Raw genomic sequence first — 24,366 nt, forward strand, 5'->3', positions numbered from 1 at the left:
TGAGTCTTTTTCTAGTAAACTTATCAAACATTCGTCTCTGCAGAGTCTCAGAGGTGAAAACTCAACATCTTTGGGTTTGAAGAGTTTAACTGTGATATTTATTGCAATTATCAGATTAACAGATTAATAGATAACAAACATACAGTAAAGTTAGTAGCCGACTTCATTTCATCACAGCAGGTTAAAAATCTTTTTCTTGATGCAACAAACAGAATATTTTTTGATCCAGAAGGTTTAAAGAGTCTTTCTGAATAACTGCAGCTAACGATGATCGATCAGTTATTTAATAATAATGTAAATCAGTTCATCGTTTAGTCTATAAAATGTCAAATGTTTTGTCCAATCAAACGTCCAAAGATATAAATAGATAAAAACAGAGAAAAGCAGAAAATTTGAGAAAACATTAAACATTTTAGAAACACTTTTACTTGATAAATGACATAAATGATTAATTGATTGTCAGAATATGTAGCTGCCAGTTAATTTCCTGTCTGTGGATCAATTGATCATCAGAAAGCTGGAACGAGTATACTGCATCATATCATGTTTAATATAAATACATTGAAGCGTGTTTAGTTTAAATAGAATTGACTGAATGAGCCTTCAGTTTTAACCGTTGACGTTCTGCTGAACACTCAGCTGAACTTTGACCTCCAGCCGGCGATCAGCAGGTAAACAAACGCCGAGAAAAAAATCAATACGAACACAAAGAGTTCAGAGTAAAGACGTCCAGCGAGATTATTTCTGCTCATAACTCGTCTCCTGGATGTTCAGCTCTCCTGTTTCATTCAGAGTTATTGATTTGTGATACAATAGATAGATAGATAAATAAATAGACAGATCGCCTTTATTTTAGCAGAGGATACCCTGCAAATACGCAACCAAAACAACCACATACAGAGCACAAATACAACACAAACACAAGACAAATGACTTACAAAATACATAAAACACAAAGAAGAAGACAGTAAAATAAATACGTTACACAGAAACAAAGCAGTCACGATTAAGAAAAACAAGAACCTTCATTAAATAAAACATCGTTCAACAGAATCTTTAAATGTTTTGGAGGATAAAACATTTTCTCACTGACGGGATGATCAATAAAACAGCAGCTTATTTATGACGGCTTTATAAATAAACAGCTCAGTGTTCTTCTCATAGAGGATACATGATGCTCTTCATCTCATTAAGTGTAGGGTTGCAACTATCATTTTCATTATTGATTAAGCTGTCGATCATTTTCTCGATTGATCGATCAGTCGTTTGATCTGTAAAATGGTGAAAAATGTTGATCAGTGTTTCCCAAAGACGACGTCATCAAAGATCTTCAGTTTACTGTTACAGAGACAAAAGAAACCAGAAAATATTCACATTTAAGAAACTGCAATCAGAGAATTTGGACTTTTTTTTTCTTAATAAATGACTCAAAACAATCAATAGATTATCAGAATAGTCGGTGATTAATTTAATACTTGGCAACTGATCGATTAATCGACTTATCGCTGCAGCTCAACTGTTTTATTTGCATCTTCAGTTTGCACATGAAAAGCTGAGTGGAAACACAAACGTCTGAATATCTTCAAAGTGTTTCCTGTCGTCGGATGATTGTCGTGATGTTCTTCCTGTTTGTCCCGCAGACTTCCTGTCAGACACTCTGATCAGTCATGGACGTCTCCGACCCGCAAACTCTGGGCTTCATGGTCTTTGGAGGCTTCATGGTCATCTCGGCGGTGGCCATCGTCCTCGTCTCCACGCTGTCCATGAAGGAGACGTCGTACGAGGAGGCGCTGGCCAAACAGCGGCGCCAGCTCGTCCACGCTCAGACCCAGAGAGGAGAGAAGAAGAAGAAGGACAAGATCTCAGAGAAGAAAAGCAAAGCCAAGAAGAAGGAGGACCGGCAGGACGGGAAACCCTCTGAACCAGGCAGCGACGGCGGCGAGGAGCCGGTGGTGGTGACCTGCACCGAGCCGGAATCTGACCCTGAACCTGCCGCAGAGCCTGAACCCCTACCAACACCTGAACCAGAACCAGAACCGGAACCCGCCACTGCCGAGCCTCCCTCAGCCCCCTCACCAAAGGAGAAGAAGAAGAAGAAGAAGTCGGCCAAGGTGGAGACAGCTGCCGTCATGGAAACCGTTGCTAAGGAAGTGCTGGTCATGGCTGTCGCCCCGGTGGTGGACGTCGCTGCGGTGAATGTCGTCACTGAACCGATTGCCGCCAAAACTGAAGAACCCAAAGAAACCTCGAGCAAGAAGAAGAAATCCAAGAACAAACCTGAGACGGGTGAGCGAACAGGAACACGTTAACTGACATCGTTAACAAAACTTCCTTACAATCGTTTCTGTAGTTGCTGCAAAAGTTCCATGTTGCTCTTGAATTAAGTTCTGTCAAATTAAAACAGAAGGTGCTTTTTCCATCCTGTAGCGTCGGTCTCCAGCTCTGCAGACGCCTCCTCGTCGCTGCCGTACGGCGAGCTGATGTCCGCCGTGTCCAACGTGACGCTCAGCGACGATGAGACGCACAAACTCATGGAGGTCCTGAGAAAGAAGACCGGCGACACCTGGCAGCTGGTAAATAAACAATAACACCAGCTAACAGCTAACATTAGCGGCTAGCAAGTACTGACACAGAACACAAACAGCACACTAGTTAAAGTTAGTTCATGGAATAATCTCTCCGTTACTCCAGGATTTCACAGTTCTTGTGTGATTATTGAGGCCAAAAGTGTTTGATTTTGCAGTGGCTTTGTGGAAATTGGGAAAAATTGCAAGCAAAGGAAAATGTGATTTTTTTAAAAACTACCAATGAAGAGTCATATTTAATGACTTCCCTGGATAAAAAGCATCCACAGAAACAACAACTACGCGGTTGCATTGTTGAGAGGCTTTGGATGCTCAAAAACTCATGAAAATTGGCACACACACACGTCAGAACTGGGAAAACTGGTAAAGTTCTGTAGTGACTGGGCGCGGGCCATGGCAGTGCTATGGAATCCTTGCTGAATGCTGTGATGACGTCAGTTACCACCACACCAAACGCCACGATTGGTCCAAATCACAAGTGTCTGTTCATTTTTCCATTTCATGCAAAAAAGTTGCTGTAATTTAGCAAAATTACGGACTCTTTCTTGAATTTGTGTTAATTATTCTGATTGTAAAATTGCAATTTCCTGGAGGGACTGAATATTAACACTTAATGTATTTACCAGGTATTAGCAGCTAGAAAGTACTGACAGATACTTGCAGTACTTGCAGATAACACATTCACCACCCGGTGTTAGCAGTCTGCCTTTTTGTTTTTACTTATTATTTTTACTAGCTAATGTTAGTTGCTTGTACATTCGCTAAATAATACAGAATTAGCAGTTAGCACATGTGCAGCATACACAACAGGTACACAAATACTATCACAACATTTTTCACCAGCTAGCAGCTAACGTTAGCAGCTAGCTGAGTACACACTGACGCAGTTAGTAAACAGTTCTCCAGCTAATGTCAGTAGCTAACGTTAGCAGCTAGCTGAGTACACACTGACGCAGTTAGTAAACAGTTCTACAGCTAATGTCAGTAGCTAACGTTAGCAGCTAGCTGAGTACACACTGATGCAGTTAGTAAACAGTTCTCCAGCTAATGTCAGTAGCTAACGTTAGCCGCTGATACATTGACTGACTCATCTTAAGTCTCACAGCTGAATAATTCAGCCACTGGGAATGGAAAATTAGCATTTTCAAATGTCATATCACATGGATGTTGTCATATTTACCAGTTTCCAACTTGTAAATTCTGTTCAGGTAATTATTCAAGAGCTAATTATGACTGCGTCTTGTATTTTCCTGATAACCTTGTGCTAAATATGTCATCGTCTGATAATCAAACATATCTGCTTCACATCACTAGTCACTATTTTAAGTATGAACTACTTAACTATAAACTATTAACTATAAATGACCGACCATCCTCTCATACAGTCACAGCTCAACTCTAAATATCCTTTCAGTCTGATAATTGAACTCTTCATGAGTAACACTGGCGTTATTTATTATTTATTTATTTATTTACATGTTGTGACCATAGACTGATGCATGGGAATTGTTCCCTTCACCTTCCATTCAACACTAGCTGCTGTTAATTTAGACCATCAATCAGACAGAAATGAACACATGAAGTGATCTTTTCCACATCTGTAAATCCTTTAAATATGTCTTCGTTCAGGCCAGCCAGAGAGGAGACCCGCTGTCCGCTCTGAAGAAGCAGCTGGAGGAGAAAGAGAAGCTGCTGGCGGCTCAGCAGGAGGACGCCGCCGCCGCCAAGAGTCGCCTCCGAGAGCTCAGCAAGGTGAACCTGGCGGCATTCAGACTGAATCATCTGATCTCTGTGAAGTTTATTACTTCATATCTGTTGGCTTGGACAAAATGATGACAAAGACATCAACTAAATAACACAAATTAGTATTATCAGGTCTTTTATCTTCAAACTGTTCATCATATGAATGTCTTCTTCATACTCGCTGTGTTTCTTTCTTCAGGAACTTGGTGCAGAGAAATCCAAGATGGCGTCTTTGGAGGCCCGTCTGAAGGCGGAGCTTGGTGCTCGGGGTCAGGAGGTCGACACCTTGAAGGCCAAAATGCAGACTGCTGACCAGGAACACCTGAAACAAACCCAGCAGCTCAACCAGAAGGTTTGGTTTAGCTAATGTTGAGGTCTTTACTCAGTCTCTCCAGGATGTCACTGAGTTTTATTGTGATTATTGAGGCCAGAAATGTTTATTGCGATACAGTTTGCAATGTTTTATGTGCTCTTATTGCGGTAAAATTGCGGGAATTGGCAAAACTGGCAAGCTCTTGCAAATATCGTGGAGATTTCTTGAATTTGCGTTAATTATTTTGATCACAAAATTGTAATTTCCTGGAGGTGATTGTCAGCAGCTTAAAGCAAGTCTGAAGTCCTTGAATGTTATTTCAAGTCACAGGTCTTCTCCCCCAGGTCTCTGAATGCTAAACATTAAAATGACATAAAATCTGAATATTTCCCTCCACAGCTGTTTTAATAATGGTTTTAAATAACAGGCCTGACACGCTGTCAGGTTGTGTGACGTGTTTAGTTAACTGGATGTTAAACTCGGACAGATCGGGAGTCTACAGGAACAGCTGGAGAACGGACCCAACGCCCAGCTGGCCCGACTGCAGCAGGAGAACTCCATCCTCCGAGATGCCCTGAACCAGGCGACCAGCCAGGCCGAGAGCAGGTAACACAAGGGTCAGGTCAATAAAGTACCCATGAGCTCTAACTTCGCCGTGCTGTTACGCCACCATTACCTTCTTCTATAGAGTTAACATGAACTGAGCTGAAAGTGATGCTGCAGCACCGTCTGTGATCTGCTGAGATCTGGTTGTCTCCCTGCAGGCAGAACGCCGAGCTGGCCCGGCTCCGGCAGGACTGCGTCCGTCTGGGTCGCGAGCTGTCCGAGCGCTCTGACGCTCTGCGGGCCGACGAGGAGCGCAGGATCAGCCTGGAGGCCAAGATGGCCGCTGCTGAGAAGGAGCTGGCCCAGGTCCAGGTCAGACCCCCAGAAGAAAAACTCATCAGTTCAAGCTTACTGTTATTCTCCAAACTGTCTCTATGTCAACAACCAACCTGACAGTAGAGCTGCTGTAAACAGGAAGTGACCTGTGTCCGTCTGTCTGTCTGCAGCTGGTCCATGCAGACACTGAGCGTGCTCTGCAGCAGCGGCTGCAGGAAGTGTGTTTGGAGCTCGGAGCATCGCAGCAGGAAGGTGCAGCTGTCAGCGGTCAGTGTTTCTGTTAACATGCGGCTTAATCAATGTTATTGGTGTGTTTATTTGGTTTGGTATGAATGATGTCAGGTATGTTTGTTGACTTGAGTTGATTATCCATTATACTAGGCGACAGCTGCTCTTCCTTAACACAAAGTACATACAAAACATATCAAGACAAAATGAAAAGAAAATAACAATGGACATTTTTTAAAATCATAAAGAAAAAAAACGCAAAACAAAAGGTGAGAAAAAAAAAAGTATGTTTGGGAGATAAATGCTAAGTAATTCTAACGCTAACTAACTCTAACTAACGCTAACTAACACTAACTAAAGCTAACTAATACTTACCAATACTAACTAACTCTAACTAACGTTAACTAACACTAACTAATACTAATCAATGCTAACTAATGCTAACTAAAGCTAACTAACACTAATACTAACCAATGCTAACTAACGCTAACTAATGCTAACTAACACTAACTCTAACTAACGCTAACTCACACTAACTAACACTAACTAATACTAATCAATGCTAACTAATGCTAACTAATGCTAACTAACGTTAACTAACACTAATACTAACCAATGCTAACTAGCGCTAACTAATGCTAACTAACACTAACTCTAACTAACGCTAACTCACACTAACTAACACTAACTAATACTAATCAATGCTAACTAATGCTAACTAATGCTAACTAACGTTAACTAACACTAATACTAACCAATGCTAACTAACGCTAACTAATGCTAACTAACACTAACTCTAACTAACGCTAACTCACACTAACTAACACTAACTAATACTAATCAATGCTAACTAACATTAACTAAAGCTAACTAACACTAACTAATGCTAACTAATGCTAACTAACACTAACTCTAACTAACGCTAATTCACACTAACTAACGCTAACTAATGCTAACTAACACTAACTAATACTAATCAATGCTAACTAATGCTAACTAAAGCTAACTAACACTAACTAACACTAACTAACACTAACTAACGCTAACTAACACTAATACTAACCAATGCTAACTAACTCTAACTAATGGTAACTAACACTAACACTAACTAACGCTAACTCACACTAACTAACACTAACTAATACTAATCAATGCTAACTAATGCTAACTAACGCTAACTAACACTAATACTAACCAATGCTAACTCTAACTAATGCTAACTAACACTAACTCTAACTAACGCTAACTCACACTAACTAACACTAACTAATACTAATCAATGCTAACTAACGCTAACTCACACTAACTAACACTAATACTAACCAATGCTAACTAACATTAACTAAAGCTAACTAACACTAACTAACACTAACTCTAACTAACGCTAACACTAACTAACGCTAACTAAAGCTAACTAACACTAACTAACGCTAACTAATGCTAACTAACACTAACTCTAACTAACGCTAACTCACACTAACTAACGCTAAGTAAAGCTAACTAACACTAACTAACGCTAACTAAAGCTAACTAACACTAACTAACGCTAACTAATGCTAACTAAAGCTAACTAACACTAACTAACACTAACTAACGCTAACTAAAGCTAACTAACACTAACTAACGCTAACTAATGCTAACTAACGCTAACTAATGCTAACTGAAGAACATGAGCAGAAAGGTTTGATGAATATTATGTTTTGTTTTTCCTTCGAGCTGTTTGAGGTTCTGTTTTTGTCAGAAAAATTCGACACCGACATGAAAAAGAAACAGAAATGAACGGCGAGCAGCCGTCGCTTCAGAGCGCAGACAGGAACATTATGGTCTGTTAAATGTCTCTGCTGTTTGTTCCTCAGAGCTGCAGGGGGCGCTGGCGTCCAGAGAGACTGAGCTGCAGGAGCTGAAGGCCCAGCTGGAGAGCCAGGCTGCAGTCCAGGTAACGTGTCCCGATGAAACAGGATGTCAGGCAGTTATTTACATAACTCTGAGCCCATGGTTCTCATGTTAAACATTAGACCTGAAACATAGTTGTTTCTGTGATCTGCAGGATGCTTTTTATCCAAGGAAGTCATTACATATGACTCTTCATTGGTAGCAGTTTTTAAAAAATCACATTATTTTCCTTTGATTGCAATTTTTTTTCCCCAATTCCTACAATTTCACTGCAATAAGAGCTCATACAGCATCACAAATTGTACCAAAATCAAACATTTTTGGCGCCAATAATCACACAAAACTGAAATCCTGGAGAGAGTGATTGATTAATATTATTTTTAAGGTAAACTCCGTTATTGTGCACCAATAAAACTCTGATCTGAGGGTTGAGTCGAGCTTCTTCAAGCTTGAGTTCCAATTTGATTATATAATTAAAATATTTACAAATATACACAATGAATAAATATACAAATATATATAATATTGCATTATATTACAGCCACAGCACTTACAGAAGGAAAAGCAGCATAATGAATATGGTTTTAGTTAATTAACATGTAAATACATAATTGAGAATAATTTTTTACTCATTATAGAAACAGTGCAAATCAACAAGGCAACATAAGTTAAACAGTAACAGTGACAGAGATGATCAATGACACATGATTGTAAATTTATTGAGGACAGACATCTTTTCCTGTGTTTAAAATGTCACATTGAACGCAAATAAAATAACACTACTCACAGGAATCTGTGTGATGTTTACTGAAACAGTGACGTAACGTTTGCTCGGAGGAAAGTTACGTTAAACTAGCTGTCAGCAGACAGAATATCTGATTATGTGCTGATGTTACAGCTGATCTGACGTAGTTAAACTGCTCCACCTGCTGGACACTTTAATCATCATTGTTAGTTTAAAGGAGGGAAAAACCTTAAAGCTGCTCTGTGACTTTTAATCTGTTTACATTCAGTGTTTCTCACCAGAACATGTTGAATTCATTTCCTTCCTTCCTGCATTGTTTACTTGTCACCAGTCTTCTTCTTCTTCTCTGCCTTGGTTGCTGTATTGTTGCGCTCGTGCACGAGAACAAATAAAACAGGACCCCACCTGTGAAAGCATTGCTCCACAGCGCTACTAGTGGCCAAAAACTCCAGAGGGAACCTTTAAATAAAATTTATTGACACTTTAGATTGCGTGTCATGTCGTGATTCTATCCGACGGACTGTGTAACTGTTTCACAGTAAGTACTGATTCGTACACGGAGGTACGAGGAGACAACAATCTGAAAGGAATTTATACTGTAGAAGAACCAACAGGTACCTGTAAAATATAACAGTAGTGAAATTTCGGACTGAAATCGTCTCATTTCAAACGAACGATTGACTCACAGACGTGAAGCAGAGTTCAGCTCTGGTGAACGTCGACAGTCAGAAACCCGACCCGTGTGTGTGTCTGCAGGTGCTGAGCTCGGCTGAAGTGGAGCAGCTGAAGAACGAGTATGAAACTTTTCTGCTTTCACATTATTGAAACAATAACTGAGTGTAAATGTGTGACGGACTGACGAGTGACTTCCTGTATGACTCTCCCGTCAGCGTGCGACGCAGGGACGAGCAGGTCGGCGCTCTGGAGGCGGAGCTCAGCCGGCTGAAGGAGGAGCTACAGCTGATGACGTCACAGAGGTGAGAACCACAGGAAGTGGAAACAGAGAAGAAGCTCAGTGAATCTGCTGAGAGCTGAACTGATGTGTTTATAGTGTGCAGTGTTGTTCCATTTCTCAGCAGCGTCGCTGTTTTCTGAATCAAACAGCATTTTCAGTATTGATCAGGTAGTGCAGTAGCAGCCGCACAAGCTACATTTTCCCATCAAGCATTTCTGCAGCTCAGACAGAAACAAATCTGCTGAGGATCAGTACGTGACGCCGACGCCACACACGCACAAATTGTACATGTGTAGCTGACAGAAGCTGCTGCAGGAAAACAGACACATCAGCTGAGTTTACTGATGGAGAGACGGCAGACGGAACCTGTAAGGACGGAGAGAATAGATCCTGAAGGAGTCGCCATGGCTGTACGACAAAATACACGAATTTAACTGAAAACACAAACTAAAATAAATAATCAAATACATATTAGGAGGGAAGAGATGGAGAAGTAACACTAATACTAACTAATGCTAACTAACGCTAACTAACGCTAACTAATGCTAACTAACGCTAACTAACGCTAACTAACACTAACTAATACTAACTACGAATGCTAATTAACACTAACTAATGCTAACGCTAACTAATACTAACACTAACTAATACTAACTTACACTAACTTACACTAACTACTGATGCTAACTAACGCTAACTAATGCTAACTAATGCTAACTAATGCTAACTAATGCTATCTAATACTAACTAACACTAACTAATACCAACACTAACTAATACTAACTTACACTAACTTACACTAACTACTGATGCTAACTAACACTAACTAATGCTAACTAACGCTAACTAATGCTAACTAATACTAACTAACACTAATTAATACTAACTAACACTAACTAACACTAACTAATACTAACTAATACTAACACTAACTAATACTAACACTAACTAATACTAATTAACACTAACTAATACTAACTTACACTAACTTACACTAACTACTGATGCTAACTAACGCTAACTAATGCTAACTAATACTAACTAACACTAACTAATACTAACACTAACTAACACTAATTAATACTAACTAACACTAACACTAACTAATACTAACTTACACTAACTTACACTAACTACTGATGCTAACTAACGCTAACTAATGCTAACTAATACTAACTAACACTAACTAATACTAACACTAACTAACACTAATTAATACTAACTAACACTAACACTAACTAATACTAACTTACACTAACTTACACTAACTACTAATGCTAACTAATGCTAACTAACACTAACTAACACTAATACTAACTAACACTAACACTAACTACTGATGCTAACTAACACTAACTAATACTAACTAACACTAACACTAACTAGAATAGAGGAAAAGTTTACATTCTCTTTTCTCTCTTTATTCTCTACAAAACCAAAGTATGGTGATTAGCCAAAACTGTTTGCTTGAAATTTATGTAGATAGTACAGCGTAGGCCTAATAAAAATACAATTTTTTAAAACTACAATCACATAAAATATGATATTAATAAAATAAAAAACGCAAAAGTAGCTTTGATGAAGCAAACCACTGTTGCTGTGTTGCTGTAGCTTAGCTAGCTACATTTCTCTGAGGGATAGCTTCATTTAATGCAGAGTAACTGTTAGCTTAGACTACACTCTCCAAGTAGCTGAACACGTTCTTTAAAGGCATACTATGCAGGATTCATTGGTTGCTGTTTGTAAACAACATTCAAAGTTGGCCCCTCCCCCCCGGCTCAACGACACCATAGAGAGAGAGAGAGAGAGAGAGCAGCGGTGGTCGAGCGAGCTAGACAGTGAATGAAGAGAGCGAGCAGCCCTGACAAAAATACAGGCAGATACATACAGACACACACTTTTAGTGGGTCATCAGTGATGAGTGAGAGGGATTACTGTTGTATGATTCTATACATTGATTTGTAGGAAAATCCTGCATAATAAACCTTTAACTAAAAACAGATTTCATGATGTTTTTTTCTTCTTTGTGTCCTCAGACTGAAGGAAGTCGACGTGGAAGCAACAGCAGGCGATCAGACGCAGAAAGACGTACGTAAACAAATCCACAACGCTAGCTGACTATATACGAATCAGTGAAACATTTAAACATTGTTCTTAAGCAGCTGAGACTCAAATGTCAGATTGTCCTTAAACACAACCAACAGTCTGCAGGAAAAAAAGTGGATTTGTACAATAAATTAAAAATAAACATATGAAAAACATTCACATATTATCTGCTCTTCTTCTTCTTCTTCTTCTTCTTCTTCTTCTTCTTCTTCTCTGCAGGGATCAGGAAGTGAGACAGAGTCCGAGCAGCCGTTTGAAAGGTAAAAACACTTAAACAAGTCGAGTGAAGTTCAAGTTTCTTTACTGTTATATGTCATTCTCAGGTTTCAGCTCCTCGACAATGCAGTAAGAGAAAAAAGGAAATATTTAAATGAGTAAAAAGCAACAGTAATAGATAGAGAGAATATACAACTACATATTGAGTGCATGTATGTATGTCCTGCTGTGTCCTACATATAATATATGAAGAAATATTAACATGTAAACCAATATGAATCGATGAAAGAGGCTTTTTGAGCTGTGAGATGAATTTTGGGTTTGATGTGTTTGATAATCGACATTTTAAATTCAGCGACCTGCTGGAGACTCAACGTCTGGATTATAGATTAAAATTCCATGTGTAAATAGTAAATATGTTTATTTCTAATGTCTTTATTTTATTTGCACGCGCATAAAATCCAGATAATACAAATAAAAGATGCGTCAGGAGACGCCAAGAAGCCGCAGGCTGATACAACAGAACATAATTTAGGAAAATATAACAAAAATACAACAAGAAGAACCAGAATAAAAACAAAGAAATATATGAGGAACGACATGGTGAAAAAGAATAAAGTATAAATACATCATAAATAATTATCTGAGGAGTGTTTCAGACGACCCTCCTGTTGAGTATTATGAGAATGAAGTTGAGGAAGTTGCTGATGATGATGGTAGAGTTTATATATAAACACACGTATCTGATGAATATTCATGTCATATACTGAAAGAAGGTTCTTTGTTTTTGGGTTAGGGGTTAGGGTTAGGCTAACCCTGAAGGAGTGATGGGGAGAGAGGGAGGGTCCAGGTCGCCCAGCGGTTACGTGTTATGAGCCTTAACAGCAGGACGGACGCCTCGTTAGAGTTCGAGAAAGTTGCCAATCTTACAATGCACATGGACATTTACAAGTACTTTTGACACATTTTTTTACAACCACAAAACAACTGTTGGAGTTTAAACACTCGGTCCTTATTTGAGACAAACAGAAAGACGTAGTAAGATGTAACATGGGATAGATCGACATGTTTTAACTGAGAGGAATAATTGAAGGGAGAAGTGTTAAAAATGAGCCTCATATTCTGTTATATGCTTCAGACGTTGTGCAGAATCTTCTCTGGTGTGCAGTAATGATGAAAGTTCGTTCAGCCGGTGCTTTTGCGAGGGTGGGTTTTCTGATTTCCAGTCCGCCGTGCTGGCTAGTGGTTGCACTCTCTATAATGTCTGAAACTGTAGTTATAACTTACAAATCATTTTTGTAGCAAATAAAGTTTATGAAGATTGGAGGTGTATTTATATGTATTTATCCATGAATCAAATAGAGAATAATATAAAGTCAATAAACATGAGACATTTGTGTGACTTCACAGGATTGTTACGAATAAAACTAAAATGTTTTTTTCCGGTTTAATTGATCTAAAATGCCTAAAAAAAGTCTTTTAATTTAATGAAGCATTTAGCTGAAAACTCTCTGTCAGTCGTCGTGTTGATTTTTGTCATGTTTGTGGTTTTCAGTCTGGAGGAAGACTCTCAGCTGCTGCGTCTGGAGGAAGAACTGCAGCAGCTCAGAGAGGAGCTGCAACAGGCCCGTAACCACGGCAACGTGAGTCCAATTAACAGGAACTCACTTCTTATAGTGTAATATAACCTGATGATAAGATATTATTATGTCCAAATCCTGGAATAAAAAAAAAGTTCTGAGTATAATGTAAAAATTAAAGCCATAAAATCAATTAATTGTCAGAAAAGTCTTAATAGCTTAATAATTTAGAGCGAGTCATGCTGTCGAAGTTTCATTCAGTGAAATATTTTTTAAAATCGCCCCAAAATTTTTATAAATAAAGTCAGAATTAAAAAGTGTCGTTGTGGGCAAATGTGCGTGAGCTCAGAAACTTTTTAACAGTATTTTCCTTCCAGATGTCAAGAAATTGTTTTAGAAACTCAAATATTTTCCCTCAAGATAAGTTTTTTGAAACTCCAAAACTTTTACAGAAACTCTGAACTTTTCTGCTGCACTTTTGAATTTCCTCATGTATATAGGAACTTTTCTTGGTACTTAAACCTTTTTCAGTAATAGATGAAGTTTCAGGAACTCTGTAGCTTGTTTTAGAAATAAAATGTTAAATGTGTGTGAAACTTTTGAATTTTTTTTCATGAACTCAAGAACTTTTATCAGCATCCGGATACTTGTTTAAGAACTTCAAAAACTCTTCTTCAGGAACTCAATAATATATTTAAAGAACTCAGGAACTTTTTTTTAGAATCTCAAAACTTTTTAGGATTTATTTTTAGGAACTTTTACAGAAACTCTTTTTTTTTTTCTTGAATATTGGAAACTTGATCCGAAACAGATGTTTTTTTTTCTCTTTTTTTTGTTTATAAACAAACAAAATTAGAGAATATTTTACAGAAACAAAAACATTTTCAAGACCTTCACAAGTTTTTTCTCAAAGCTCTGGAAAAAAGTTATTTCAGAATAAAAGCCAGAATAAAAAAAAAAGAGTTATAACTCAAATGTTTTCCTTGGTGTGAACAAAACTCTGAATTCAGATTAAATTTTCTAACTCTCCTCATGATTCTTGTTTTTTTGTTTTAATCATTCTGATGCTCGTCTTTATTTTTATTAGTTTATTACTACTGTACTTCTTCCCCATTTGTTTTTCCTTTTAAAATAGTTGCTCATGAGTTTTGGAAATTAAATTAAATTCAGTGATGAGTTTTTGGTTCTTCAGGAGCTGCAGGAGAAATCGGCGGCGACCGCAGAGCAGAGAGAGGCGGAGCTTAAAGCAGCGCTGGTCAGTGACAAACTGCTGCTTATGTCTTAATTAAACACCTGCAAATTTATTTATCTTTATTAAAGATACAAACACCTGAATATCAGAACACAGCAGACCTTTGTTGAACTGAGAGCACGCTGTAAGAAATAAATATTTTTATGTGTGTGTTCAGACTGAAGCTGAGTCCAGGTTTGCGTCCCTGCGTTCGGACTTCCAGGCGTCGCTGCAAGTTCTGTTCCCGGGTGTCTCTGTGGAGGCGGAGCAGGTCGGTTAGCTTTGTCCTGTCACTCTGAGCTCACAGGTTTGATCCCTACAGCAACAGTGTTAAAGTGCCCATGAGCAAGGAGGGTCACATGAATGGTAAATGGTAAACGGGCGGCTACATTTATATAGCGCCTGTCTAGTCTGCTGACCAGTCAAAGTACTATAAGCCACATTCACCCACATGATCACACATCAGCCTTCAACATGTGGACTGGAGGAGCTGGGGATCAAACTTCCGATCTTCCGACGGGTGGACTGCTGTGGCTCTACCTCCTGAGCCCCAGCCGCCCCATGACCACATGACTTTCCACTATGTCCGCAAACATGTGACCGCCCTCAGGTGTTCTTTCAAAATTAAAAACTGAGATGATTCTGATCAGTTAAATCACAAAATAATTAAAATACTGTTATGTTTCATTGTGTTATCTCTGTGTAAAAAGCTCCAGCAACCTGACAGTCATGACACTGGGCTTGACCAGTCCAGCAGGCAGCAGCAGCAGCAGCAGTGTGTTAACAGGATGTGTGTTTCTTCTGCAGAGTGACTGGTTGGAACTTTTTACCCAGAAAGTTCAGGAGACTAAAAGCCAAGAAGAGAGCCCTCAATCTGAGGTAAAAACACACAGCTGGTCTGATCAAACAACTGTCAGTGTCATTGTGAGGTTGGGATCTTTTTTTTATCAGTATTCAGAAACTTTTCCTGGCAGTACAAAGTACCAAGAGCTGACAGCAGCTAAGAAATTGTGAACTTGAAACATTTTTCAGGAACTCAAGAAGTTCTCCCAAACGTTGGGAACATTTTTTTGAAACTCACAAAGAATTTACTTTTCTGCTGAACTTTGGAGTTTCTTCACAGATTTAGGAATGTTTACCTGGTACTTTTTCAGGAACTTATTATGTTTTTCTGCAACTCTATAACTCTATAAACCTTTTTTAAGAAGCTTCTCAGGTACTGTTTTTTCTTTTTTCTAATGTTTTCAAGACCCCACAAAGACTTTAGGAACAGGAACTCTGGAATGTACAAGGTTTCTGCAAGTTCCTATTTCCTTTGAAACATTTTTTGGGACATTTTTCAGAACTCTGGAACTTATATTTTCTAAGAACTTTTCCACAACACAGGTAGTGTTTATGTTGTTATTTTCATAAACTGAGAATATTTTTTATAGAACTCAGGAACTTCTGTGTTTTTTATGGTGATGATATGTGATGACGTGTTTTCTTTTGGTCACGTGATCAACTGCAGTCGAGGCTGAAGGAGGCTGAGGAGAAACAGACTGAGCTGCAGGCGGAGTTTGATCAGAACAGGAAGCTGCTGCAGGAGACGGTGAGACAAACTTTAACACAACTTTATCAACACAAACTCATCAACCTGTTTCATCTTATACAGTGGCTATATATCTGGCTATAAATGGCACTAAGGGTTACTTAACCATTTGTATTTTCATGTTTTTTTTTGTCTGACAGGAGGCGGAGCTTCAGGCTCTAAAGCGACGCTCTGAAGAAGAAGAAAACATCTGGAAGAACAAACTGTCTGAGGCTGAGCAGCAGAAGGAACAGGTGACACAAGCTCAGCAGATGTTACATAGTGTTGCTTTAAACAGCTTCAGTAAACATGAATAACTCTCATTTTAATGTTCAGTGCTCCTAAATGAAAAGACCTGTCAATCAAATAGCTACAGTCCTGTTTACTCATTACTGAAGTGTTTACTAGATGAGACATTTGGTGCAGCCTGATTTAGTAAATCACTAGTTAGTGGTCACTAAGAACTAAAGACTAAACACAACCTGAGTGATGGATTCGTGATCAGCTGGTGAAAGAGTCCTTGTGCTGGATTACCAGGAGTGTCAGGGTTCAGGTTCATATATAGACGAAGGTGGGTCTGTCATTATCTCGCTGAGTCTCTGAGGAGACAACGAAGCTGCCAAGTGTCATCAGGCCGTCTGACGGGTGTCTGGATGTCATGTTGGTGTCTGCAGGTCCTGGATCAGCTGAAGCAGCTGGAAGACGAAGTCGCTTCCAAGAGGATGGAGACAGAAAACACGCAGCAGGTCCGTCCTCAGACTCTTCTTCTGTTTTTAAAGAAATGAGTGAATCTGCAGATGTTTGATGTTTGTTTGTTTGTTTGTTTGTTGTGTCTCAGTTGAAGGAGCAGCTGATGCTGCTGGAGGCTCAGCTGGAGAAACAGCTGGAGGAGGCCAGCATCACCCAGAGCTGCAGTGAGGAGCTCGCTCAGGTCCGACATGCTCAGATTATCACACATGTTCAGATTATCACATGTTCAGATTATCACAAACGCTCAGATTATCACACATGTTCAAATTATCACATGTTCAGATTATCACAAACGCTCAGATTATCACACATGTTCAAATTATCAAATGTTCAGATTATCACACATGTTCAGACTATCACATGTTCAGATTATCACACATGTTCAAATTATCACATGTTCAGATTATCACACATGTTCAGACTATCACATGTTCAGATTATCACATGTTCAGATTATCACATGTTCAGATTACGACACATGTTCAGATTACGACACATGTTCAGATTATCACACATGTTCAGACTATCACATGTTCAGATTATCACGTGTTCAGATTATAACACATGTTCAGATTACCACACATGTTCAGATTACCACACATGTTCAGATTATCACATGTTCAGAATTGCACACATGTTCATACTGTCACGTTCAGATTATCACACATGTTCAGATTATCACACATGTTCAGATTACCACACATGTTCAGACTATCACATGTTCAGATTATCACATGTTCAGATTACGACACATGTTCAGATTATCACACATGTTCAGATTATCACACACGTTCAGATTATCACGTTCAGATTATCATGTTCAGATAATCACATGTTCAGATTACCACACATGTTCAGATTATCACATGTTCAGATTACCACACACGTTCAGATTATCACATGTTCAGATTACCACACATGTTCAGATTATCACATGTTCAGATTACCACACATGTTCAGATAATCACGTTCAGATTATCACACATGTTCAGATTACCACACACGTTCAGATTATCACATGTTCAGATTACCACACACGTTCAGATTATCACGTTCAGATTATCATGTTCAGATAATCACATGTTCAGATTACCACACATGTTCAGATTATCACATGTTCAGATTACCACACACGTTCAGATTATCACATGTTCAGATTACCACACATGTTCAGATTATCACATGTTCAGATTACCACACATGTTCAGATAATCACGTTCAGATTATCACACATGTTCAGATTACCACACACGTTCAGATTATCACATGTTCAGATTACCACACACGTTCAGATTATCACATGTTCAGATTACCACACATGTTCAGATTATCACATGTTCAGACTATCATGTGTTCAGATTATCACATGTTCAGATTGTCATGTGTTCAGATTATCACATGTTCAGATTATCTTGTGTTCAGATTACCACCTGTTCACATGTATCTCACTGTTTCAGGTGCAGTCTCAGCTGCAGCAGGTGAGCATGCGGCTGCAGTCGGAGCAGGAGCAGCGGCAGCAGCTGGACAAAGAGCTGCAGCAGGTCGGAAACATTCAACATCTGTCATGTGGAAGTCGAGCTCATGATGTCACGGTGATGTCGTGATGATGTCATGTTTGTTTTTCAGGCTCGACAGGAAGTGTCGGCGCTGCTGCAGCAGGCGGAGGCTGAACAGACATCTGCCGCTCCTCCGAAGGTTTGTCTTCCTCATGTTTTTAGTTCATGACATGATGACATCACTTCCTGTGGAGCCCATGTGACCGGGTGTCTTCTTGTTTTGTCTGTGCAGGAGGTGACAGTGGAGCCGAAGGAGGAGACGTCAGTGTGAAACAACGACCTTAGACCGCCTTCATCTCCTTCCTGTCTTGTTGCTATGGTTACAGAGTTGATGACATCACACACATACAGTTAATGAGACAGTCAGAGCTCGTTACAGACATACTGTGAACACACATCCGGATGGTTTATCTGTTGTTGAACATGTCGTCCTGAGAAGCGTCATGAGGTCACTGGGATGTCGATGCTTCAGCAGCTTTACACACAAATCACATTTCAGGTCTGAACACCAGATGTAACAGTGAAGCTTTATAAAATGTTGAGTTTTTACTGAACATCGTCGCGTTTCTGCTGCTCGCTGTGATGTTTCAGGACAAATAAAGTTTGATTCAAATGTTTTGTTTTCTCTTGTTCTGATTCCTGCATACAAACCAAAAAGTCCCGCTGACCGTGTCTGTTTTTCCCAGTTAGGTTGAGTCCAATGAAGAGAAACACAATCCTCCTACGGATCATCAATAATCAGCCTATAAAGAGTCAATAAATGGTTCATACCTCACTTTAATGCAGCTGCAGGTGTCGTCAGTCTGAGACAAGAACTCAATGACCTCCAACAGTCTGAACAGCAGCAGCAGCGGCTCTGAATCCTCCAGCTGTTTGTTATTAAAGATCAACCTGCTGATCCACCTTCTACTCACTGTTACTGTTTACAAGCGGAAGTTAGTTTAAGTATTGCAGTAAAAGTACACAAGTATTATGAGCTTGATGTAGTTAAAGTATTGCAGTAAAAGTACATAAGTATTATGAGCTTGATGTAGTTAAAGTATTGCAGTAAAAGTACATAAGTATTATGAGCTTGATGTAGTTAAAGTATTGCAGTAAAAGTACATAAGTATTATGAGCTTGATGTAGTTAAAGTATTGCAGTAAAAGTACATAAGTATTATGAGCTTGATGTAGTTAAAGTATTGCAGTAAAAGTACATAAGTATTATGAACTTGATGTAGTTAAAGTATTGCAGTAAAAGTACATAAGTATTATGAGCTTGATGCAGTTATAGTATTGCAGTAAAAGTACATAAGTATTATGAGCTTGATGCAGTTAAAGTATTGCAGTAAAAGTACATAAGTATTATGAGCTTGATGTAGTTAAAGTATTGCAGTAAAAGTACATAAGTATTATGAGCTTGATGTAGTTAAAGTATTGCAGTAAAAGTACATAAGTATTATGAGCTTGATGTAGTTAAAGTATTGCAGTAAAAGTACATAAGTATTATGAGCTTGATGTAGTTAAAGTATTGCAGTAAAAGTACATAAGTATTATGAGCTTGATGTAGTTAAAGTATTGCAGTAAAAGTACATAAGTATTATGAGCTTGATGTAGTTAAAGTATTGCAGTAAAAGTAGTGGTTTGGTCCCTCTGACTGATATATTATTATATATGACATCATTAGATTATTAATAGTGAAGCATCAGTGTTAGAGCAGCATGTTACTGTTGTAGCTGCTGGAGGTGGAGCTAGTTTACACTACTTTATATACAGTTAGCTAGTTTAGTCCAGTGGTTCCCAACCTAGGGGTCGGGCCCCTCCAAAGGGTCAGCAGATAAATCTGAGGGGTGGTGAGATGATTAATGGGAGAGGAAAGAAGAAAAAACAAAGTTCTGATACACAAATCTGTTTTCAGTTTTTGGACTTTTTCTCTAATCTTTGATTTTTGCTGAAATATTGGATCATTTGAACATTTATTGAAATGAAAGCATGTGAGAAGTTTAGAGGGAAAAATCACTATTTGGTGGAGCTGTTAACAACTCATAGACATGTGAAATGTGACGCCGACTACACACTGCTTTTTGTAAGACGTCAAAAGCCAAAAAGGTTGGAAACCACTGGTTTCATCTTTAACAATGTGTTGTATTTTAAAAGCTTGTTATATTATCCATTGTGTCAAATCTTCATCTGAAAAGTAACTAAAGCTGTCAAATAAATGTAGTGGAGTAGAAAGTACAATATTTCCCTCTGAAATGTAGAAAGTAGCGTCACATGGAAATACTCAAGTAAAGTACAAGTACCTCTAAACTGTAAGCACAGTACTTGAATAAATGTACTTAGTTACTTTCCACCAGTGGATAGAAGTGTTTGTTAATGTATTTATAACTATAACTCCTCCTGTGGACACTCAGAAGTGTTTGCTTCTGTATAAACAGCTGTAATAATATAAAATATATTCATAGAAGATATAATAAATACTGAACATTAATAAACTGATATATCTCCACTTATGCAGATAATTCTGGGTAAAGGTTGAAATATTCTCAGGAAGAACCTTCAACACTTTCATGGACTCAGTCTGTGACCTTTGACCTTGTCTCAGTGAAGCAGTGTTCGCTGACTCAGCGGGGAGGGTTCGGTCGTAGTCTACAATCACAAACTGAGACGACAGATGAAAGCCAATTTTATTGATCAAGTAACATAAATAGGACAAATGTTTCACTGTACATACAACCTGGAACCCAAAGTAAAAATAAATAGAGTCACAGCAATAAATTAAATGCATGAAATGGACCAATAGACTGTTAGCATGAAGTCAGTGAGATGAGACGCTGAGTCGTGTCTCTCGGAGGACGACAGTGCAGTTCGATGGCTATTTACACACTTTTTTTTTTATTTTTATTTTTTACACATTTTTCATTTTCAGTAGCTTTCAGCCGACATTTCATTTCACACTATTCTGTCTTCAGTTCACATTCTTCTCTTCATAACTTAAATTACTTCAGCAACAATTTAAAAAACTAAGAAAAGCAAAAAACCAGTGGCTGATTATTAAAAACCTTTAGTTACATGGTACAACAGCATCGTCACAGCTATCAACGTTTCTTTAATACATGTTCAGTATCAAATACTTCAGCAGGTTACAAAAATATCCAACAGACTTTTTTTTTTTCTCTCTCCAGAGGACGACTGAGCGTCTTCAGTTCCTGCGACAGCGAGACCGTCAGCGAACGCAGCAGCTCTCAACCCTAAATTTAGCTCTTCAGTCCCGAAAACAAGCCGAGTAATGACTGTTACCCTAAAAAGAAGCCTGGACGAGTTAATATGGTCTCAAAATAAAAACGTCCATCCAACAATAACTGCAACTCAAAAACTGTTCAGATCAGTATAAAATATGACAAAAGAGATAAAAATGTGAAATGAAAAGCAATGTTGTTCAACTTTCTCAGTTTCTCTTTGAGTTTGACCTTCGCAGTTATTGGTCAGATAAACTACCGATCAGACCGATTGACTCTCAACAGAGACGATCAAAGCCAACATTACATTATGTTAGCATTAATGCTAACATGAGCATTATCTGGTGAGTTAGCAAATCTTAACTCTAAACACTCAAACAGTGATGGATCATTTTTGCAAGAAAAACTGAGAAAGTCAAACCAGAAACGGGTAAAAGACGTCATTTTGAATTAACTGACTCTCAACAGAGACGATCAAAACCAGACAAATTAACTTCCTGGTTACTGAGCAGCTAAAATATGTTTTAACAGGAGCCACATTGCGGTTTTTATTATCTATTTTTATAAAGACTTGGAGTTAGATTTTTATTTGTTGTGTCCCATTTCAGAGCTAGCGATAATGCTAATGCTAACATTAGCATTATCCTTAGCATTAATGTTAGCATTAATGCTAACATGAGCATTATCTGGTGAGTTAGCAAATCTTAACTCTAAACACTCAAACAGTGATGGATCATTTTTGCAAGAAAAACTGAGAAAGTCAAACCAGAAACGGGTAAAAGACGTCATTTTGAATGAAAATCACATTTCTTTGCACGTCACATTTTGATCTCTTTTCCATATTTTGTAATAATAGTTTTGGATGATCACTAATACTACACTAACTAACTTATTACTGTACTGTAACTGCACTCTAATGGTATTTCTGATCCATTATTATTTTTCCCATTTGTATCTAAGTATCAAAGTTTGCTTAATCACATTTGATTTGAATTATAGTGTTTTTACATGTTGCTCTGACTTCTTTTGCTTCCTGGTGTACCAGCTTCAAATATTGTTTAGGAATGAAACTACATATTTGTAAGATGTTTTTCAACATTTCCGTCTTGCGGTAGGATCTGACAACAGTAAGACCAGCGTTTCTCCACATGATTTAAGTCCTGGCAGTGAAATAAAATCATTTATTTTACAGTTCCATCATTTTCTAGGAAGTTTCCTGAAAAGAACTCTTCAATCCTAATTAGAGCCCTAATTAGACTGGAAAAAAGAAAGCAAGTTTAAAGACTTGTTGCAGTTGTTCATTAAATCAAACCATGTTTTTGATGCCATTTCTGCTCTGTTTTTTTTTGCGAATGCATTCAGTAGTTATCTGTCTATTGCAGTTTTCATTGTTAGTGGCGGAGTCTGCCGTTCAGGGACTGACAGGATACGATGCAACGCGTTTCCTCACTGTTTACTGATCACTCTCCTACAGCTGTATCACAGCTGGATTAGCTTATTGCTAATGCTAACACAACATTTCCTGCTGCTGCGTTAGCGCGTTAATGCATCTACAAAACATTTTGTGAGTTTGTTTGGCTGCTCTGTAAACAGAAACACCTGCTGTTGGATTTCTGACAAAGCAACTGATCAATCAGTATTTATTGTAGTGTTAAACTGCACCTGATGTCACCATGGTAACCACAGGTGTTCCCCAATCAGCAAGGAATGAAATCTAATCTGTGGAGACTTTATGGGGGGTGTTGGGAGGACGTCCAGTCACGACCTCCACGCCTACTCGTGGTTTCTTCCATCTCCAAAAACAAAAACTGTCCCTGTGCAGCGTCCAAACTGTCGGGTTGAGAGCTGCTGAGCTGAACCTGCGGCCTCAGATCCACCGTGAGCTCTTCTTCTGTTTCAGTTTCATGTGCATACAATCACGGCCGGAGCGTCCGACAGCAGACGCCCTGCTGGAAGTGAAGAGGAAAAACAAAAACATCTGGACACAAACGCTGCAGGTTCTCCGGCGTGCAGCCACCAGAGACGTCCTGATGACTGCAGCTTTCATAGTCCAGCTCTGTGCCCACCCACACACACACACTCACACACACACACACACACACTCACACACACACACTCACACACACTGCAGAACATGTCCAAATAAAACGAGCAACAAAAACTGATGTAAACATTATTTTAGGAAAACAAACAACACCTGAGACTATTTCGTCACGTCGCTGTTCTGTAACAGTTTGTCTGAAAGTGTTCCCTCGCTTCCCGATGCTGCCCGCTGGGTCGGCCTCCTGTTCCTGTTGCCATGGCAGCAAATAATGGTGGGGAGGCGGAACGTGCTGAACATCATACTTGTGTTTTAACTACATGTGTCATAGCCTCTTGTCTACATGTGCAAGTGTCACACATCATATATTTGTTTACTTTGTACACTGGAGGATTAGTCTGTCCACTAGGGGGGCAGATGAGAGCCAGAATATGTTACGCAAATGTAACTTTAGGAGGTTACGTTGAATTTCAGCAATACTCAAAATTATCTTCAGTGAATATTCATTTAGTAGCTTTTCAAAATCTAGTGGGTGGACCTTTAAATTAAAGCAGCGCTCCGTTAATGTTTGTTCCATAAAGAAGAAAAATTAAAAGGAGAAAGGAAAGATTGACAGGTGTAGCAACAGTAATGAAGGGGGCGGGGCTTAGTGAACTGTTCATTTCTGAGGATGCTCACAGGTAACGCTCTGAGGGGAACGCAGGCTCATCACAAGTGAGCGTGTAGTTAAAAAGCAAGTATATAAAGCGCAT

The 24,366-nt window shown here is 38.8% G+C and overlaps 2 protein-coding genes across 5 annotated transcripts in view; both read left to right on the top strand.

Moving 5' to 3' along the window:
• rrbp1b (ribosome binding protein 1b) overlaps window positions 1–18,968 on the top strand; it is a 21,364-nt gene extending 2,396 nt beyond the window's left edge. Inside the window, exons 2-24 of one of the 4 annotated variants that reach the window (XM_042425534.1) lie at window positions 1,641–2,286; window positions 2,428–2,573; window positions 4,215–4,337; window positions 4,528–4,680; window positions 5,129–5,247; window positions 5,406–5,559; window positions 5,694–5,790; window positions 7,608–7,687; window positions 9,146–9,183; window positions 9,280–9,366; window positions 11,381–11,432; window positions 11,670–11,710; window positions 13,222–13,309; window positions 14,439–14,501; window positions 14,656–14,748; window positions 15,285–15,356; window positions 15,982–16,068; window positions 16,209–16,301; window positions 16,722–16,793; window positions 16,886–16,978; window positions 18,255–18,338; window positions 18,424–18,492; window positions 18,586–18,968. In XM_042425534.1, the coding sequence (XP_042281468.1) occupies window positions 1,668–2,286; window positions 2,428–2,573; window positions 4,215–4,337; window positions 4,528–4,680; window positions 5,129–5,247; window positions 5,406–5,559; window positions 5,694–5,790; window positions 7,608–7,687; window positions 9,146–9,183; window positions 9,280–9,366; window positions 11,381–11,432; window positions 11,670–11,710; window positions 13,222–13,309; window positions 14,439–14,501; window positions 14,656–14,748; window positions 15,285–15,356; window positions 15,982–16,068; window positions 16,209–16,301; window positions 16,722–16,793; window positions 16,886–16,978; window positions 18,255–18,338; window positions 18,424–18,492; window positions 18,586–18,624 (2,562 nt within the window). In that variant the 5' untranslated portion in view covers window positions 1,641–1,667 and the 3' untranslated portion in view covers window positions 18,625–18,968. Of the gene's footprint in view, window positions 1–1,640; window positions 2,287–2,427; window positions 2,574–4,214; window positions 4,338–4,527; window positions 4,681–5,128; window positions 5,248–5,405; window positions 5,560–5,693; window positions 5,791–7,607; window positions 7,688–9,145; window positions 9,184–9,279; window positions 9,367–11,380; window positions 11,433–11,669; window positions 11,711–13,221; window positions 13,310–14,438; window positions 14,502–14,655; window positions 14,749–15,284; window positions 15,357–15,820; window positions 15,864–15,981; window positions 16,069–16,208; window positions 16,302–16,721; window positions 16,794–16,885; window positions 16,979–18,254; window positions 18,339–18,423; window positions 18,493–18,585 lie in introns of those variants that run through there. The other 3 variants (XM_042425551.1, XM_042425542.1, XM_042425560.1) reach the window with 3 other exon arrangements.
• The window catches only part of LOC121912524 (NACHT, LRR and PYD domains-containing protein 12-like), a 203,536-nt gene that overhangs the window by 39,440 nt on the left and 139,730 nt on the right, over window positions 1–24,366 (top strand). The gene's annotated exons all lie outside the window — the stretch shown is intronic.

This window comes from Thunnus maccoyii, chromosome 2 (genome assembly GCF_910596095.1).
Source record: "Thunnus maccoyii chromosome 2, fThuMac1.1, whole genome shotgun sequence".
Classification (NCBI taxonomy): Eukaryota; Metazoa; Chordata; class Actinopteri; order Scombriformes; family Scombridae; genus Thunnus; species Thunnus maccoyii.